Raw genomic sequence first — 20,485 nt, forward strand, 5'->3', positions numbered from 1 at the left:
AACTTGAAACCGTATTTTAATACTAATTTAAAGTTAAAAATTTAATTGGTTTTTACATTTCTATTTGATTTTAATTTTTGTTTTCACAAACAGAATTATTTTTAGCCTAACCGTACTGGGTTGTAAGGATTTAATTTTCAATACTCACACATACTGAGTAGCCTAGAGGTAGAGAGCTGGACTGCTAACCCGTATGTCTCGAGTTCGAATCCGGGATTAAGTTAGTAGACCGTCCCTGAGTCCACCCAGCTCTGATGGGTACCTAACTCACGTTAGGAAAAGTAACAGTGGCCTGGCATAGTGCTGATCACATTATCCATTCATATGCTGAAGTCACAGAAACAAGTAACAAGTGATTGTCAGGTTTGAAAGGGAACTTTACTTACTTACTACTCGCACAAAGTTGATCGATTTTTAAAATATTGTAAATATATATTAAACATAACCCTTTGCTTATGCCTTAGGCTCGTGAAGAATTGGAGCAGACACAACAGGAAAAAATAAATCTCGCTGAAAAGTTTGTGGATCTGATGACAAAGTCACAGCAGGTAACAGACAATCAGTAATAAGTAATATCAAAGTCATCATCATCATCATCACTCCTTTGTGGCCCCTGGGGAGCAAAGGGCTGCAACCACACATATCAAAAGTGGGTTAGGTTTTTACCCAGGTGGCATTATGACAATTTCAGTACCAGAATCGCGTGCGTGTTTTTTTTTTCTTATTTCCTAGTTCTATAGCCATGCTTGTCCATTATTTCAATGTAGCCCTTACTTTTGCCATTGCAAGACAAAAGCAGGGGATAGGCGGATAAAGTAGAGTTCGTATGTTTTAATGACCTCTGCATGCATGTGGCTAGTGTCGTCCCTGAGTCAGTTGCCCATCAGAGCTGGGTGGACTGACAGACTTCCAAAAGATTTGAACCCAATATCCAAACTCCTTTTGGGTTAGCAGTTGTAAGCTCCACCACCTGACCACACAATCCCCTGATACATTTTTTTTCCCCCATAAATTAATTTAATTATTTTCTGTTTCCCAGATTCCTGATGTCAGGCCGGCATCCTGTGTATCGGATGTTGCTGAGATGGCCAGTCCTCTCGTCTCCGCCAAACACCAAGGATCTGATAGATCTGATAGTTTGCCCCACATGAGCTCTGAGAGTCCTGCCTCATCTGATGCTCCAACCTCAGACTCCAAGGCCTGGTTTAGGCCATTTGTGCCCAGTCAATCACCTGCAGAGTCCTCTAACCTATCAAAGGATACCGGCATCTCCCTGGATTCCCAGTCCGGAAGCTCAATTTTACCCACAAACATCTCTGGACACAGTAGTGCTGGCAAGGCCACCCTCCATCTGGATAGTCATACAGGTGTTTCCTCAGCAGAAAGCTCATCAAGGTCTTCATCACGGAACACATCCGGTCCATCTGTACTGACTTGGATCAGTGAAGATACCTGTTCCTCCTTCTTTGGCTCGTTGCCTTCTATTCAGCTCCTGGCCCAGCCGTGTGGTTTAACCAGTGACGGGTCTAGTTCAGGTGCAACGTTGCCTAGTGGTCTAAATTTTTATTATGAATTCGGACACAGCTCCACTTGTAACCGGCGCCTTGTGGTTCCTCCTGCTACCCCCGGTTATCTTCTAATACCTGTTGGCTTGCGGGATTCTTCGCTTCCTGGTCCAGGCTTAGTTTTCACTGGCTCTTCTTCCTCGTCTGTATCTTCTTCTGTAAATCCCCCACCTGTCTTTGGCTCTTCTGCCTGTATGCCTGACCAAGTTGTGTCTTCTTCTTCTGCCAGATTTTCAGGTCATTTTGTTTCATCTCCGTTACCCGCAAGTTCCCAGGTGTCAAAGCCTTCCATCCGTGGTCCTAGACCCGGTATTTCGTCTACCTCCACCTCTCCGTCTTTTAGACGCACCTCTTTTCCTTTCCCAGTTCCTTCTGTATCTGTGCCCGCTGTATCTGTGCCCGCTGTATCTATCCCCACTGTGCCTTCAGTATCTGTCCCCACCGGTTGCAATTGGTCCCACCAGTCAGCTCTTTGCGGGCGTCGTGTGGAGACTTCAGTGACCTTCACCTCACCACCCATCGCTTCCCCTGTCCACACTGCTTCTAGTGTTTCCGCCATTCCTTCTTCATGCGAGATGGCTATGCTATCTCCAAGTTCACCTAACCCCAGCCTCACGCTCTTGAGTTCCACAGATCCCCTGGAACCCTCCAACACCACCATCCACACACCCTCTGATGTTGTCGCTACTTTACCAGATGGCGCCTCTTTAGAATCTTCCACCGTGATCACCTCCCTGCCTACCACCAGTCCAGGTCTTGACAGCACCACAGCTTCTGATCTATGTCAAGCTCTAACTTTGACAGACTCTCCTGGTTCTAAACTAAGCTGCCTTCAAGGCATCCACGGAGAGATCTCTCACATCCAGGATCTACCAGCCATACTCCCGTCAGCTGAGGGAAATCTCAAGGTTCCAACTAAACCGTTAGGAGAACCCCTGATGGGATTCCACAACCTCTTTCTCAAGGTGGAAACTATGGGTTCATAAACTTGAGTCCCTGTTGTATTGGTTGTATCACTGTTGTTAATTTGATCTTACTATTCTTGTTTTTATCATGATGTTTTCAAATGTTTTTTTTTTTTAATTTCCCTCCAGTGGAAGGTTTTGTAAATTTGAGTTTAAAATTTTGTTTTTGTTTTTTTACCTTCTGTGATTTTTTTTTCCTTATTTGTTCATCTTGACTGATTTACTGGGCTTTGCTATTGTTGATTTTAGATTCTCGTTTCCTGATAATGTTCAATACCTCTGATAGAGGGTGTAATAAACATGTTCATTTTTATTTAAAAACGTCTGTTTTTTTTTTGTTTTTCCATGTGTTGGTTGTTGTATTGTAGCCACATTGTCACATCATCTGTGCCGTTGGTGTTCACATGGCATTTAAGATGTCATCTCCCACTCCATGGCATCCAAGATGTCATCCCCCACTCCATGGCATTTGAGATGTCATCCCCCCCACTCCATGGCATTTAAGATATCATCCCCCACTCCCAGTAAACGGATTCTTCTGAAGGTATGGTTGCAATGGTAAAGGCGGCCATCTAGAACAAAACAACCTTTTATGGAGGTCTCAAAGTTTGAAAAGCTAATGTTAATCATATAATCATTAATCCTTCTTTTACTGAGTCGGCTGACGACTTTAATAGACTTTATGGAACAGAACACAAGTATATTTTTTTCAAAATGTTATGTTTGTTGAAATTTAATGCTAAATGTACTTGTTATATTTGCGGTGGTGGAAGTTTTAAAAAGTGTGTTGTCGATAATTGATAACCCCTATACTATATGCAGGTTTAGGCTAAGGCTAAATAATATGGCGTATTTGTAGGGAACGTCAATAAATGGTGCCACACTCTTGGGGGGTCGGGGTGTTAATAAAGACTCAAGAGCGACACATTTGTATTTTTTTTTAAAATTTAATCCTAGTCGTTTTTACATTTGTATAAAGAGTGTTTTTTTGGTAAAATGTAATAAAAATGTAGCAATTAAAAGCTGACTCAGTTTACTACCATTTTTTAATACAATTTGCGATTGATCATTTTTTCCCTGTAAAGGGAAATAGCACATTAAACATTAGGGACGAAATCAACCTACCTTGGTTATATCCCCTTATGAAAAAAATATTTATAAAGAACTTCGAAATCGGGCGAAGAGTGATGACTGATATTAAAATGATTTTTTTTTTAAATACCCTTTTCAAACCACGAGACCGATAGAGTAGAGTTCACCTTACAGGCATCTCTCACGAGTTTCTTCCACGCATCTCTGTGGGGGGGGGGGGGGGGGGTGTGGCCTATTCCCCCCCCCCCCCCGAACGAGATGGAATTTATATAGAAAACTTACTTTTATCAGTGTCCGCCCCCCACCTAAAAATGTTGACCGCCCCCCCCCCCCGGAGAAAAAAGTCTGGAAGAAACACTGCGATCCTTTTCCTCCCTACCCCAGAGGCGTAGCGAGCCCTCCCGGCGCCCGGGGCGAACATTCAGTTTGGCGCTCCCCCCCCATATATATATATATATATATATATATATATATATATATATATATATATATATATATATATATATATATATATATATATATATATATATATATGCGTGTGCGACAGTCTTGAAAAAAATTAACAATTACGGTGATTTTCGTTCCCTAAAACTTTACTCGACACCAATTAAATTCCCCCTGAGATGCATTATCCTTTAAAGATGATGATTAGTAATGTCAGAAAAAAAATTGTAGCGGTGCTAAATCGTTTAGGACAGACTTTTTACAAGCTTTTATTTAACTCACTTCCTCTGTCTGTCTGTCTAGACGGAAACGCAGGAGTGAAAATTCGGACAGTTCTACTTGACCGATACGATTCACAGTTGGCACGTGGGTCAAGACATGAAGACAATGCAATCTGAAACTAAATTTGACTTAATTGGATGCCTAATTAATTTTTTATTAATTAATTAAAATTTGGACCGAATTAGTAGGCATGTCTAGCCAACCACACCACACGCGTCATCACCTTCAATAGCTGCGCCATCACGTAATGGCTGCGTTCAAAAACCATTGCGCGCCTACTGAACGTGATGTTCAGTAGGCGCGCAATGGTTTTTAGTCATGTAACTCTATTGTAAATAAAACATGTAAAGTACTGAAAAAAAATTTCATAAAAAACGTTTTAATAACAAGCTTTTATGTAATGATGCACTAAAAAGTAGAAAATAAATTATAGACTACTATTTAAATAACTATAAAGAAAAGCGTGGGTGTCTTCCTTAACATTAGTAAAGGTATCCAATAGATACTAAAGTGACCCACGCTTTTCTTTATAGTTATTTAAATAGTAGTCTATAATTTATTTTCTACTTTTTAGTGCATCATTACATAAAAGCTTGTTATTAAAACGTTTTTTATGAAATTTTTTTTTACGTTTTATCTTTGGAACAGTCTCTGTTATGATATAGTATATATTTGGATTATAAGTTTGTTAGATTAAGGTCATACAATTGACATACAATAGCAAATTATTGTTCACATTGGAATACGATATGTGCATTTCGTTGACTGGTTGATTGTATAATAAAACAAGCTAGAGGAAACACATTTATTTTCTAGGTGTTAAAAGAGTTATCTAGTAACCGATCCAATACAAATCCTGAGATTTTTGTTGGTGAAAAAGCGCCCCCCCCCCCCTCTCCCCACCATCTTGGACAAAAATGGTACAGTGGATGTTAAACGTCAATAATTTGTGTTTTTATGTTACACAATCGTAAAATACGTTTTAGTTCCATGGGTTCTTTTCTGAGTGATATGGGTTATTTATTCCTTAATTTTTCCGATTTTAGTCTTCGAAAAAGCGCCCCCCCCCCCATCTAGGAAAGCTGGAAAGCAGTTTTTCCGGTCACTGTTTCTTAAGGATATACCTTTTACAGTTACACAATCAAGTTAGAAAACAGTTAAATCAGTATGCAAACGCTCTCAGCGGTTAAATTTCTTTACTTTGACTGTTTATAATTCTAAACTGCAGCTTAAAATGAGCTTGTAAAAAAATGTTCTACCCCTTTTGGCGCCCCCCTGAGGTCGGCGCCCGGGGCGGCCGCCCTCCCCGCCCTCCCCTAGCTACGCCTCTGCCCTACCCCCCCCCCCCCCTCTCCAAATAATTAATGAAATTATTATAGAGAATATATACGTTAACCAGTGACCGCCTGTTAGCGATACTGGGTTGTAGATGGATGACTTTTAAATTACTTCCCTTAATCCACTCCCCCCAATCATAACACCCTCCCATCTCCCCCCCCCCCCCACCCACCCACCCCCTCCAACCGTGGCTGCCTGCCGATATTCTAAAAAGAAAAGTTATCGTTATTGAGAAAACTGGAGTTACCTTTCTTGGTTGTTAAAATTTTGACACTTTCTTCAAATAACAGATCAAGATGATTAGATCAGAATAAGATGTCAGACAGAGCAAGTTTAGCTCTTTCTGTTCCGTCAAGCATACACAGTTTTTTGAAAAACAAGAGGGTGATCATTGTAATGTTTACTAAAGCACTAAATGTTTAGCCTAGGCCTGCCTTAAATAATAATAATATTAAATAATATTTTATAAGTATTTTCATGCTAATTTTTATTTACTATTTAGTAATACTTAATATGCCTATACTATTATTATCTATCTACTTACTATCTAGATCTAGATTTAATTAATTAAAGTATATGACAATATATTATATGTCTTTAAAACTTCTGTCTAAGCCTAAATTAAAATTTTAACTTACTACTATACTATATATATAGTACATCTAAACCTACGGCATAGAGTTGAGGTATTTAATTTTATAATTTATTATAGCTAACTTAACTTATATTATAACTAAATAATATCCATGACAAATGCCTGGATGAGAATTGCTCAAGGGCCATATGTCAGAATGTGTTGATTGCCTAAAAACTTATTTCCCAAAGGCAGCAGTTACGATGTGGAATCGTTCTATAACATGCCATGGACTCCGCTACCGTTCTGTGGTTTCAGATGGCGACACCAATACCATCAAGGCTATCCACAAGGCAGACCCATATCCTGGCTTATTAGTGCAAAAACAGGAATGTATCAACCATGTTGCAAAATGTTTGGGCACTGCTTTGCGCACCTTAGTCGACACAAAAAAGAAACAAAAAAATAACCCTTGGTGGTTGAGGCTTGTGTCGCCTAACCCAGGACAAAATAAAGAAACTCCAGAAGTACTACACCAAGGCTGGTAGATCTAGCAGTAATGTGCCAGATATGCAAAAAGCTATATGGGCAAGTTTTCTGCACTGCACATCAACAGACGATGAACCTAGGGCCGGTGCTACCTATAAGGCGAACTAGGCGGTTGCCTAGGGTGGGGAAGGGGGTGTGCAAATTGAAAGTTTGAGGAGGGTTGCAAATCGAAAGTTTGTCCCCGGGCGCCGGGAAGGGTCGCTACGCCTCTGACAATACAGGGGCATGATGAAAAATTGCGGGGGGGGGGGGGGGGGGGCGCGCTTTTAATAAGTTTTGCGCCTAGGGTGCTGAATAACCTGGCGCCAGCACCGGATGAACCACATCATGAAGATTGTCCTGATGGTGTAGGCTCCTGGTGCTTCTACAAAAAAGCTCTGGCTAAAGGTGTTGCTCAACACACAGCAGCAGCCTATCTGAATCCTCTTGTGGCAGGTTATGTAGAGGAAGTCTATGAAAAACGTCTGAGGTACTGTTGCAACGTTGCCTGCAGGGGATAACGCAAAATGTAAATGAAAGTATTCATTCATTGATTCGGTCACGGTGCCCTAAGCACATAGTTGTTCAGAGACTATGTCTAGAGGCAGCTGTTACTGTGGGGGTTGGGGAACTCAATATAGAATCCAGGTCTTCGAGGGAATTTTCGATAGTGTTAGGGTTATCTATAGGGAAGGAGAGTGAAAAACTGGGACAGCGACATGACATTAGGGTTGCAAAAGCAGAGGGTGCTGTTAGATAGGGTGTTAAAAGGAGGAGGAAGATTATTAGGAATGCTGAAAGGAGGGAATCAGGTAGACTAGTTCAGATAGGAAGTGGTCCACAATACTTAGTAGGGGGTTCTAGTGACTTTTAGGTCAACATTTTTATGGGTCATGGAATTCAATTTTTTTTGGGCTAATGTCAGAAATTATATTGTTTGAGCAGCATATTTCAATATATCTGTTATGTATGTACAAATATTTCATTACCGTTTGCTGATTTTACACAATGTTGTTTTAGGCAATGTTTTAATTTTTTTTTTTGATTTTTCTCAATTTGTTGTTTTTCTATTTTCTTACGAAGGTTCCAGGCCGTAAAATATGAAGTTTTGTAGCTATAGTCTTAAAATTTGGCATATTTATTTATAGTGCACTCTTCTACTGAATTACATGTTTAAGTTTGAGTGTCTTTACATATTACATTTTTACAAAAAAAATTCTTGTCATAAACTCCAAAATTAGGTCACAATTAGGAGGTGCATTTGTTTTAGTCAACTATTTTTTTCCTGATCATAGTATGACCACCAACAGCTGTAATTATTTAATATAAATCTACATACTGCAAAATGGGATGGAGTGGTCTAGCGGTAGAGAGCTGGACTGCTAACCCGTAAGTCTTGAGTTCGAATCCGGGTTTTCAAGTCAGTAGACCGTCCCTGAGTCCACCCAACTCTAATGGGTACCTAACTCACGTTAGGGAAAGTAAAGGCGGCTGGACATAGTGCTGACCACACTATCTCTTCATATGCCGAGGTCACAGAAACAAGTGAACTCTACTTCACTTGCCCCATAGACTGTTAGGTTTGAAAGGGAAACTTTTTTACATACTGCAAAATGTTTTGTAAAGTTATATTACTATTTATCAAGTACTTTAGCTTCTGTGGATTTTTGTGTGAATTTTAATATTTGTGTCAAAATTAACATATTTTCTTCATTAAAAGTAAAAAAACATTTTTTTTTACTATGTTTCATTTTTTTTAGACTTGTTATTGGTCTGTTGTTACAATACAAATCAATTTTTTAGATAATATTCAGAAAGAAAAGAAATGGACCCTGGGGTGTATTTATCACCTTTAGCTGTACCAAAACTAATAGAAACTGCATTTTATCAATTCTCAAACATAATTGTCAAGTAGATTATAAAGAATGAGCTTATTTTAAATAAGTATTTGTTGTCACCGACATTTTTTACTCTGTAGATCTAGTTTTAATTTTAAAATTTATATTTGTTGAGAATGTTGTTTTCAGTGTAGGGTTTATCCTTTCAGATAGAACAGAATTTTTAGAATGGAAGGCTTCGTTTCTGAGGTATTATCTTGTTACTGTTTTTAACACTTTTTTTATCATAATCCTGTAAAACACAGTGAAAATTTCCTACTCAAGATTTAGTTAAACCAAACACAAAAAAACAACTTTGTTACTGGTATTTTAAACTTCTCAAAACATCTAAGGAGTTTTATAAAAGGTAAATAATTTGAAATTGAAGAATAATCATCTTAAAAGAAATCTGTTAGACATGGTTAGAATTCATAAAACAAATATAATACCTTTTATGGCAAAAAGCTTTTAAATGCACTGAAAATGAGAAAATAAAACTAATTTGCTTTCTTTAATAAAAAGCTTTTGTTGCTAAAATTTGTAGATCTCATGAGCAACCATTACTTTTATTAAAGAAAGCAAATTAGCTCTTAATCTTACTACCTCCCCTTAGTTTTAAACCGTTTAAAAGCTATATTATCTGCCCCTAGATCTACCAGTTCTACAATTGTGAACATTCTTATGAACCACAGCTCATCAGAATCTCTCCTTCTGTTATTAAATATAGTAATCTATCAAGTGAATTAATTTTGTTATCCCCCCTAAGTGCCAAAACCGTTTAATTAATTTTTAATGACTAATTAAACATCTAATTAAATTAAAAAATAGACTTGTATTGTTATCAAAGTGGAACATATAGGGAAAGTTTGAACGAAATCGCTGCATTAGAAGTGGGTCAAAATTAAGTTTTGCGAACTAAAGAAAAGCTTGTAAAACATTAACCAAACTGGACTAAGAGTAAATATATTGGAGCATTTAAGGTTGTTTTTTCTCATTTACTTTGAAATGATTTTTTTTTCTATTTTTAAGAATTAAAAAGACTTTGCTTTAACCCTTTTTCCTACCACAAATTTTATTGTCAACTTTACTTTTTTAAAATTCAAAGTTTGTTAATGAAGAAATGGAGCTATAGAAATGATACTCTTTTATTAATGCGATGTGGTTTCTAAATTGATTTCTTATTACACTTTTTATTACAATTTTTTTCTATTTTAAAAAATTAAAAAGACTTTGCTTTAACCCTATTTTGGACCACAACTCTCATTATCACCCTAATTTTTTAAAATTCAAAGCTCTATAATGAAGAAATATAGTTAAAGGAATAAAGACTCTTTTATTAATGCAATATGGTTCCTAAGTTGATTCTAAAAAGTTAGAAATCTTTCACTACAACATGTCATTTTTATTTTGTTCTGTCTTGTTTTTTTTTTAAATTATCATCAAGGTAATTATCTTTATTACAGTCTGATGAACAACAACTGACACCATTCTCTTTGTATTTAAATAAACGGTTTGAAAGTTTACAATTTCCAAAGTGCAGCATGCAGGAAAGACTGCAAAAATTTAGACAAAGTTGGGAAAACTTGTCAATGGAAGGCAAAGTAATCATTGCACATTAGTGAGATTTACACACTGTAAAACCTCATTTTTTTATTTTTTGTTGATAATCTATCTAATGTGGCGAAATCTAAAACCTCAGAATCAAGGCAATTTGCAAATCAAATGAACATGTTCAAGCAGAGTTTCTTTCAGGCATCTTTCTGAAGAATGTCTGAAAGAAACACTATTGTAGACACTCCAAAATGCACAATAAATTCAGTTTGTGTCTATGCAGAACACATTTTGTATCTGTTATTACTAACTAAATGTAAGAACTAACATAAAAAAAAATAATAGAACAGAATAATAAAAAAATTCTTGCTAAAAAAACTTTATTGGGTGCAAATAAGGTATGGTAATACAGAGAGATGACATTGTTTGGAAAATGAATTCACAATTATAAGGACCATAGGCATCATATACTAAAGTTATTATAACTTGTGGGTATTGTTTCACAAAAACACTGAACAGCAATTAATTGTTGAGCTGGATACATGGTTGATCTTCAACCAGGAACAGCGCCAAAATGAGCCAAAGTGTACACTCAACACACTAAGTTTGTGTACATTTAGGATAGAGATAACATCTCAGATCATCTAAAACAACTAACAAAAAAAAATTTCACAAATTTCCCAGGCAAAAAAAAAATCAACAAAAACCAAAAACCATCTATATCACTTAAAATGAAGTATCATTATATATTTTTCGTGTGAAAACTGTCTTTTTTTTCAATTATAATTATACTTGTCAGTTTTACAATCAGTTTTTATATGAGTTAATATTTGAAAAAGATATACTTTTATTACAGATGTACTACTCCAAAGAATGCAAAAAACTGAAAAAAACTCAAGAAACTTTAAATGTAAATAGGTATGCTGGATTTTTTATTTTCTTAAAAGCTTCCTGAGGAAATGTGTGGTTTCTTGAACTTATTATCTTTAACCAACAGGCAAATTCCTTCAAGTAGTAAAGACTCAACTCTGATTCAGGTCAAAACCCAACTCCCTGATGTAAGATAGTTTATTAATTTGTGCAATTTCAATAAATAATAACACAAAAAATTATCTAAAACTTTTTCTTCTAATCTGCCTTTTCAACTTTTAGTGGTGCATAGGCCATTAACAGCATCCATCCATGCTTTTCTGCCTTCTGCTATTGTTTTTTTTTTCATTTCTTTCCACTCTTTCCAATTAAATTAAAAATTATTACTGAGCAGAATATTTGTATGCAGAGTATGAAATAGTTAGCAATGTTCGACAAATTGACTAAAGATTAATCTTTATAACTGCTTCACTATTAGTATGTAGCCCATGTTTTTAATTTTATTTACCACTTTTTTGAGTGGGAACCCACTGAAAGTGTGCCTGCACCCTAATAAACAAATATTAAATGTTATTTATAATTTAACACTAGATGATCTTCACCCAATGTTGGATGTCACTAACCAAACCAGAAAATATTCCTTGTGGGTATTTTTTTTTTGATTACCCCTTCCCCAGCCTCTTTTTAAAAACTATTATTTCTTCCAAATTTGTAGCTTTCTACTTTTAAGAAATGTTAAATTGCAATTATGGTTACATTAACTATAACTCTGTAACACAACTGTATTTCTTATTTCCCTTTGTTCTATTAAAAAATCTTCTAAATGGTCCTAATTAAGATTCTTAAAATAACAATAAATGAAGCTTTAATTAAGTCTTGAAACTTCTGTGATGTTTACATATTCTTAAATAACATAGTGATGTTCAATGACTAAAGAAATTTTAGTATTAAGTGCTTCTGGTGGTACATTTTTTTATTCCTAAAAATCTACAATACCCTATTGTATTTCCATAAAAAAAAACTCTTTTAAGTAGAGATGGCAAAAAACATTTATTTTCAAACAAGTCTTTGAATTGAACCTTTTTATCATGTTGGTTTATCTGTTTAATCCAGAGATCAATTTTTTGAATAATCTAAATCATGTGTTGATCAGGAAATGGTGCAAAAAGTTTCAGTACCTAAAAGGGAAGTTGAAGATCCTTCATTGTTTGCTACACTGTCAAGTAAGGTAAGAAACAGATTTTCTCAAAATCTGGATTAAGAATATTACTTTTTTTCTGTATCAGAACCCCCATCCCTCTTGTTAAGTGGGTATTAAAGTTCATAAATACTCAATTTTTTTTATTTGACAGAAACAGGCAAAACAACAGAAAAATAATGGAACATCATCTGGTAAAGGTGCATTTTGTAATTTTATCCTTGTGTTTGTATCATCATTACATAGCCGTATTATTGTAGTTGCATCATCAGTGTGATATTTATATATTTTTTGCTACTACACAAAAAAAGTAATACAGATTTCAAATGCTATCTTTAAAAAATGTGTTTTTGTGTATCAAAGCAAAAAGTATGTAAAATAAATACATTTTCATTCATATTCACACAATTGTTATTACTAATTGACAAGACTTCAATAATCTCATTTAGTTTACAGAAAAAGAATAAAAATACTTCATGATTAATTTAATAAGACTTTTTTTTTACATCACTTCTTCATGTGTGTAAATTGCAGTTTGTTAATTGATTTTTTTTTTAAATGTTTTGAACAGGTTTACTTGATCAACACACCAGGTAATCAGGAGCTGCATCAGACAAGATGTGTTCTGCAAGTTACACGTCTGATCTGGGTTAAATAGTTGTATTTTTTCTAAATCTTCAGTTTTAGAGTTTAAATTTTATTATGATGAGCTCAGCTAACTATGCAAATTATTTTTTTAAGCTCTTTCTGAGATGAAATTTTATATTTGTGGGGTAATTATAGCCACTTGCATTTTTAAAAAGGAATAAGCTGAAGCAAGATAAATTCTAATTTTTACTCCAAAAATTTTAAACCATTGGCAATCTTTGTAGTAAAAAATTTGTTTATAGAAAAAGAGAAAATGTATTTTATTGGAACTCATTTTTAAATTTAGCAAAAAGAAAACAAAAAAGAGGAAGAGACATAAGGAACCAACGGTAAAGCAAATGAAAGAGAGGGTAAATTTTTTCATTTATTGTCTGGAAAGCAACTAATTTTTGTCGTAGTATGGTAGGCCTAATAGTTAATAGAAACATGAATGTGCCCCTTGACTTAACATTATCTCCAAAATATAAAAAACTTGAACCATAGCTTAAATTCAATTGTATATTTATGTATCAACAGTTATTGGCAAAGTAATTGTATAGTTGTATGGCTGCACTGTTGGTTTATGTGTATAGTGTATGTTTAAAGGGAATTTATTTTTACACTGAGAAAACTAAGTATAGATAAATATATGTATATATATATAACTAGCGTTATTTAACAATAACAATAATCAAACTTAACTGCCAGTAAAGGGAGGCAATTGCAATAATCTGCAGAACACAGATTTCTCAATGACTAAAGTTTAATTACTTGCAACTTGTTGTTTTTATTAACCCAGACCTTTTAACCACATGATAAATTATGCATGTTAAATATGAAATGGGTGAAGTTGAGAGCATGTTAAGCTTATTCAATGCAATTGTAATGCAAAGTGTTTTAAACTGTTTCTTTCAGACTTTTTCTTGGGGGGAGGGAGGGCACTTGAAACATTTGGGTGGGGGTTGAGGTGCACTTAAATTTCTGGGTAAAAGTATACATTTTCTATAGAAATTATACATTTCTATTTTGTTTCGGAGGGGTGGTGGTGGCAGTTGATATTCCTGAAAGAAACTCTGGTTATTATATCTAATGAGTAAAGTTTTTGCTTCATGAATTTAAATGTTATAGCAAAAAATGAATTTTTTAAAAATCACCTTTAAAAATGGTGTAACTCATTCTATCAAGAAAACTACTAGAAAAAAATATCACACATCAGTGTGGCACACGAATGTTTTACCCCATTGCATTATCAACTAACCAGACCTAACTACAAATTGTCACGAACATTTGTTGTTGCATCTACCATTCATTAAGAGAAGCTCTACTGACACTAGCAATATATTTTTTGTAGAGGCAGTGATGAAATTGTCATTGTAATATAGTGAGAATTGTGAAGTCAAGGGAACTCACTCTTCTTGTATTAGTATTATATTTATACTGTTATCTTGAGTGATGTCCCTTATATGTATATATATATTTGTGTCTCGTGACTTCCGCTCTCTCTCGTTACCATCATGTAGTTGAGGCCAATAAACGTTTTATATACAATCACATGCTTCTATCGTCAATCTATTACAGTCATTGCCTCGAGCCAAAGAGGGCTTGAAGTATGCATATTCCAAATAGCTTTATTCTTTTCCCCTCCCTGAGAGACCACTTACTCTATTAGCTATCCTCTTTACTTTGGGCCATGTCATAATGCTATCATATTATCTCAAAAAGAAATGTTGAGTTTGAAAATCAATATACTATTTGAAGTTTACTCTTTTCATTTCTATATCAACAGCTAGTACTATTAGAAAAGATCTTACCAGAAAAAGAAGCAAAACTAAAAGAGGTGGGTTTTTTTTAGTCTGATCTATTTTAAATGTGTGTAAGGCAATGTTATTACCCAACTGTTATTCATCCTCAATAAAAACAACTCTTATGTTAAACATGGATTAGACACAGGATCACTGAAAATTCTGTCTTTTTATACATATTTTTTTTCACTGACAGATACTTTATTTACCTTATATTTCTGTTTTTAAAGGTTTTACACTCAACAGTCATGTAAAGTTACTAACACAAATCAATTTGTAAAAAGAATGTATCTTACAAAAATATGTAACCTACACATAATTGAGTTGTTTGCTTTTGTGTCCTAGCTTGAAGCAGGGGCGGAACGACAGTGCCGCCAGACCCCGCCATGCGGGGGGGCCCACGCCATTTAGGGGCCCATTGCCAACCATAATCAATTTTCTTTTACAGTTAAAAATAGTTATTTTCTTTCATTTTTGACTTGATGGTTGTTTTGTAAAAAGAATACCGTAGCTGCTGTTGATTATCTTTATTTTATAGCCACCATCCCGAGTCCTCTTTCTCCTACAATCAAACACACGCTGCTGACGGCAAAATTATTTTGAAAATAAATTGCGTGAAAGGCAAACGTTCAAACCACTTCTATGACTTATTTCCCCCTTTTAAATAGTCAAATATGTGTGCTCTTAAGCACCTTTTAATAGATTTGCTCTTAACAAATTTAAAAGCAATTACTTCTCTTAATTATTATTTTTTAAAAATACTTAATAAAGAATGACAAGTATTTTTAAAAGGAAAATATTTAAGATTAATAATATAAATACAAAAAAACATTATAATAAACATAACGCGAGAAACCATTACAGGTACAAAGTTTTCATGCTTCTTATACTTTTGACCGACTTGTTTTTAGGAGGCATTTAAGCAAACGTTTATTATAACTGAGATTTTCGAAGAATGTTACTGTATTTGTATTAAATTGAAAAATAAAAGTATACAAAAAATAAACCGGTAGTGATCTCCCCTAAACTTTCTCGAATATTCTTATATAAAACAACAGGGGATGGTAACTGGGGATATAGTTATGATTTTTAATCCATTTTAAATACTTAAACTTTTAAAAATAGAATAGAATCTCATAAAAAAAACATTGCGCACCAAGCAAACGCCGAATAAAAACGCGTATAATAGTGCGCAATATTATTAGTACTTTAAAAATTTACATTAGTTTTTTGAGAAATCGGAAGTAGCGTAAATTACTACTTCCAGTCAACGGAAATTACTCAAAATTTAACAGAAGGTAGAGAATTATATCTTTTACTTACATGTGAAATTTCATTTATCTATCTGAAATAGTACTCAAGTTATAGGCTTTTAAAAAATTCAAAGTAGGAAAAGTACCACTTCCGGTTATCGGAAATCGCTCAAAAGTTGATACGGATCTACGATTTTGATAAAATACTTATATATGAAATTTCATCAACCTAGCTGTAACGGTACTTAAGTTATCGTGTTTACACACGGACAGACAGACAGACAGACAGACACACACACACACAGACATACGGACAAGATTGCAAAATTATGTTTTTCCGTATCAGTGAGGTGTAAAACGTCGAGATTTGTAAAAATCTCGATTTTTTTTTTTTGTGCACGATTACAATACTTTCTCTATACTACGTATATACGAGAAAGTAAAAAGAAAGAAAAGACGAATAACACTCACACAAATGACGTGTTGTTGTAACTTGATTTTAATTTTTAATAAAAACTAAGAATTTTTATTTTTTTTAAAACTCGGACAAGCCCGAAAAGAGTATTCTATGTTGCTATTTTGTTTATATATATATATATATATATATATATATATATATATATATATATATATATATATATATATATATATATATATATATATATATATATGGGGCCCAAAAAATTTCTTTGCGGGGTGGCCCTTTTTTTCTAGTTCCGCCACTGGCTTGAAGACCTATGTCAAAAGCTGAGTCAAGAAAAAGAAGCTTTTGCTGAAATCATTGATGATTTAGCACAAGCCAAAAAGGTACCATTTTAAAAATAATTATTAAATAGTTATATAATAGTATTATTATTAAAATGGGCCTGGTTGGATTAGTATGGTTTACATGCTACAATCCCAACAAGTAACAATAATAAATTAAAACATGGTAAGCTATTTTTAGCTTTTCATCCCGTTTGGGTATATCGTCTTAAAGATTTGAACCAAATACAATTTTGTCAAAAAGAAAATGACCTGTGGTAATTTATAACTAAAATATATAATTTTCATGAAAGTTTTAAAGACTCCCAAATATTTTAGATTTAACCTTTTGAATAATTAAAAAAATTTATGGAAAACTTAAAACATGTTATGTGTTAATCCTTCTAGGCAAAAAGTGTCATACATTTATTTTTAACCTCATTAATTGCTTAACGTCAACAATTCCTAACCTTAAACAATAAATATGTAAAATAATAATTCATTGTTTATTTATATTACAAAATTTCAGGAAACCTATTCTACTTACTGTACGGCATGTTTTCAAAAATGCATTGGATCTAAACCTCTCAAGAGTAAATATTTTTGTAAATTTTTGTATTCCAATAAAATTTTAAAATGAATGGATCATCCATTTATGTCCACTACGCCCTCTATAGTCTAGTTTACATGCTTCCATCGGTTAACTCTATTTGCACTACACTCCAAGAGGGTTGACCTGAATAGATAATCCATAGCAGGCTGCCTACCAGTCAATTTTACTCAGTGATTCTCCAATTTTGACATGCAAGTGTTAATTTTATGTTAGAATAGAAAAATTCCTTCCAATTCAAATCTTTAAAAAGACGTGAAAAAATAAATTTTAAAAGCCAGGACCCTTGGCTTTTAAATTTTGTAAATTGTAATTGTTTTGAATTAGGAGTTTCTTTGTGGTAATTTTCATTTCCTGGTGCACTGATTCACATCTAGGTGGTGCTTTTTTTGTGACGGTATGCACCAGTACTGTGTATCGGTACCTTTTTCAATGTGTGGAAAAAAATCTTACTTTACTTGTATTTTAACGTTTATTATTAATATATTATATTATTAATTTAAAACTGAATTTTTAAAAAAATTGCACCCAGTAAGATTGCATTGAGGTGCGAACTGGTAGTTAAAAGTTAATCAATCCATCACTGAGTACTGGCACCTTTTTTTTTAAAAAAAAGCACTGCTGGTACCTATGGTTCACAACTCGCTTCACTCCACCTTGCAGTGGCTGAGCATTGTTACTAAATGTGCAGTAACTGAAAACTTATAAGTTGAAAAAATTTCATGAGTAAACACAGTTTATTATGCAATCTTCTTCACTATTAAATGTAATGTAATACGGGATTTCCTCCAACACAATTAAGTATTATGTGTCAACATGTTATGAACCTTATAAGCCTGCTTTTTTTTTATTTGCATGGGTGGCTTCCTAAATATTAGTAAAATTATCCAAAACATATTATAGCGACTCACGCTTTTCTTTAGTTATTTAAATAGTAGTGTATTATATATTTAAAGAAAATCATTTATTTTCCCCTTTTTGGTGCATTATCACATAAAAGCCTCTTATTAAAACTTTTTATGCAATTTTTTTAATAGGCTATAAAATGTCATTTTGCAAGTAAGGTTATTATCTCTTGGTAAGATAAAAAATATAACATTTCACTAATTTTGTGGGGTTTTTTTTAATGTAGGCCAAAAACAATTTCTCAACCTCTTTAAAAATATAGCACCTGTGCCTCATCTGCTGATACTTTACAAACGGTCATTTATATGGTAACATTTGTCACAAAAAAATGTGTGAAAAGTATTATTCATTTAAAAGTTACATATAGAACGTCATTAAGGAAAATTGCTGCTTGTTCCTTGAAAAATATATTTTAGGGTGGACAGACCTACCCACTATACATGTATAAGAACATGCTTTGATTCATCTATCTATTAAGTTCAACATAATAATGTTAAACGCTTCATTCCATAGGTGAACCTCAGGAATAGTAGATTTTGGAAGGAAGATGGATCAAGGCAACAACCTGAATTCAAACACAAGTTTTTTTAAATAGTTCAACAGGTACTGGTCTTTTGAAGTTAGTAGGTCTACCTTAGAAACCAATGAATAAAAACAAAAATATCAGTCACAAATGTGATCTTAAGATTCAGGACCAGTTTTTTGTGCTATATTTGACTACACACATTTTTAAATTTGTGATTTGGAAATGAAAATCATTAGATTTAAAATAGCACTTAAAAAGATTCTCTCTTAAAACATTTTATTTCTTCTTCTCAATGCTTTTGTTTGATTCTATTGAAAGAATTTAAAAATAGACCTTGCCAAAAAGAATAACTTTTAAATAAGTAATTTATGTTGCAGTACATGTAGAAAATAATAGATATGTGATGAAATGTACTTTGATTCATGTGGACATCCACATTGGGGGAGGAGGGATTTGCCCAAAGTAGTTGCAGGTACAGAAAGATGGTAGGTGTAAAAATTCGAATTCTTTGAGGGTATTGATGCTGTCAAAACCAGTTACCCCTACGCAGAGTATAATTTCTTTAAAAATAATTATTACTCTAATTTATAGCATAATTAATTAACAAAGTCAATTATTTTTTATTACCGTGTTAAGATTTATTTGTAAAAAGATTATTTCTGAAAAATCTACCTGATTTTTATATATTTTAAAATTAATACTATATGTTAAATGCATCACATTTTTGTAACTATTTTTTTTATGGAATGAGCTTGCAGTCAATTTATATTATTGAGATTAATCATTCTGTATAACTATAACATGTATAAATAAAAAAGTAGATTGGGTAACAGAATTCAGCTAAATGTTGATAGACCTGAATAAACCTGTAATAACTATCATCTATGCTTGCACTAGTATATCATCTACATTAGAAGTTCAGCATTACTGAAAACACTTTTAAAGCTACTCAGTCTGTGATTGATAAATGCTTTTTTGAAGTTTAATTTTTTATGTACATATTTTGTGAGGACATTTTTTTACTTCACTTTGTATTATATATTAGTAAAGACTGTTTCATAATATTAAATACCTGTTTTTGACAAAAGTTGACCTGTAATGAGAGAATGCTTTTGTATAGTATTTATAATCTATTGTAAGATACATTTTTAAAGAACATTTTTTGTGGGATTTTCTACTTTCTTATTCATGCTATTTGTAAGCCAAGACTTTCATACATTAAATGTTTGTTTTTGAAAGTACTTAACAAAAACTATGATTGTATTTGTGGTGAGTTGAAGTGATGTAATGGCAAAAATATTAAAATACCAAGCGATAATACTTTCTACTATTTGCCGATGTAAATATATTTTGTAGTCACGTACATACGATCATGAGTTCTTGGGATAATAAAACAGTTTATTATTTACTTTTCCATAATTCATAGTAGAAAGATTGTTTTTTCTCTCTGTTAAAAATACTTATGTGGTGTGTTATAAAAATACAAGTATTATAATAAGCTAACATGTAAAGCAGGGGTCTCCAAACTTTTCAGACCGAGGGCCAGATTGACTATCAAATATCAGTTTGGGGGCCAGAGTTTCTTCAAGGCATATCTTTGGTGTTATGGAGCCCCCCCCCCCCCCCACAAAATATAATTTTATAGAAATATATACATATTTCAAGTGCCGCCCCCCCCCCCCCCCCCCCGAGAAAAAAATCTGAAAGAAACACTGTCGGGGGGCCGAAAATAC

General features: G+C 33.7%; 1 protein-coding gene across 3 annotated transcripts; it reads left to right on the forward strand.

The window, feature by feature from the left end:
- The first annotated feature begins 10,133 nt into the window (after nt 1–10,133).
- LOC131953714 (uncharacterized) lies at nt 10,134–18,959 on the forward strand. Of its 3 annotated transcripts, none has more exons than XM_059317043.1 (11): nt 10,134–10,266; nt 11,073–11,134; nt 11,214–11,274; nt 12,240–12,314; nt 12,439–12,484; nt 12,856–12,877; nt 13,219–13,282; nt 14,698–14,747; nt 16,692–16,773; nt 17,240–17,315; nt 18,740–18,959. In XM_059317043.1, exons 1-11 carry the CDS (start codon nt 10,207–10,209, stop codon nt 18,754–18,756), a joined length of 615 nt encoding a protein of 204 aa, XP_059173026.1. In that variant the 5' UTR covers nt 10,134–10,206; the 3' UTR covers nt 18,757–18,959. The 3 variants fall into 3 exon arrangements, with proteins under 3 accessions (XP_059173026.1, XP_059173028.1, XP_059173027.1); XM_059317045.1 differs by having other exon boundaries at nt 17,240–17,303; XM_059317044.1 differs by having other exon boundaries at nt 12,439–12,478.
- The last annotated feature ends 1,526 nt before the right edge of the window (nt 18,960–20,485 follow it).

Source organism: Physella acuta, unplaced genomic scaffold (assembly GCF_028476545.2).
Source record: "Physella acuta isolate Inbredline_101_S28 unplaced genomic scaffold, ASM2847654v3 ptg000942l, whole genome shotgun sequence".
NCBI classification, from domain to species: Eukaryota; Metazoa; Mollusca; class Gastropoda; family Physidae; genus Physella; species Physella acuta.

What these genes read in the sequence shown, in the direction of transcription:
- LOC131953714 (XM_059317043.1), top strand. Translation starts at nt 10,207, where the DNA reads ATGCAGGAAAGACTGCAAAAATTTAGACAAAGTTGGGAAAACTTGTCA. An exon ending in GAAACTTTAAATGTAAATAG is followed by an intron (nt 11,135 to 11,213) that starts GTATGCTGGATT and finishes TTTAACCAACAG; the next exon opens with GCAAATTCCTTCAAGTAGTA. An exon ending in TGGAACATCATCTGGTAAAG is followed by an intron (nt 12,485 to 12,855) that starts GTGCATTTTGTA and finishes TGTTTTGAACAG; the next exon opens with GTTTACTTGATCAACACACC.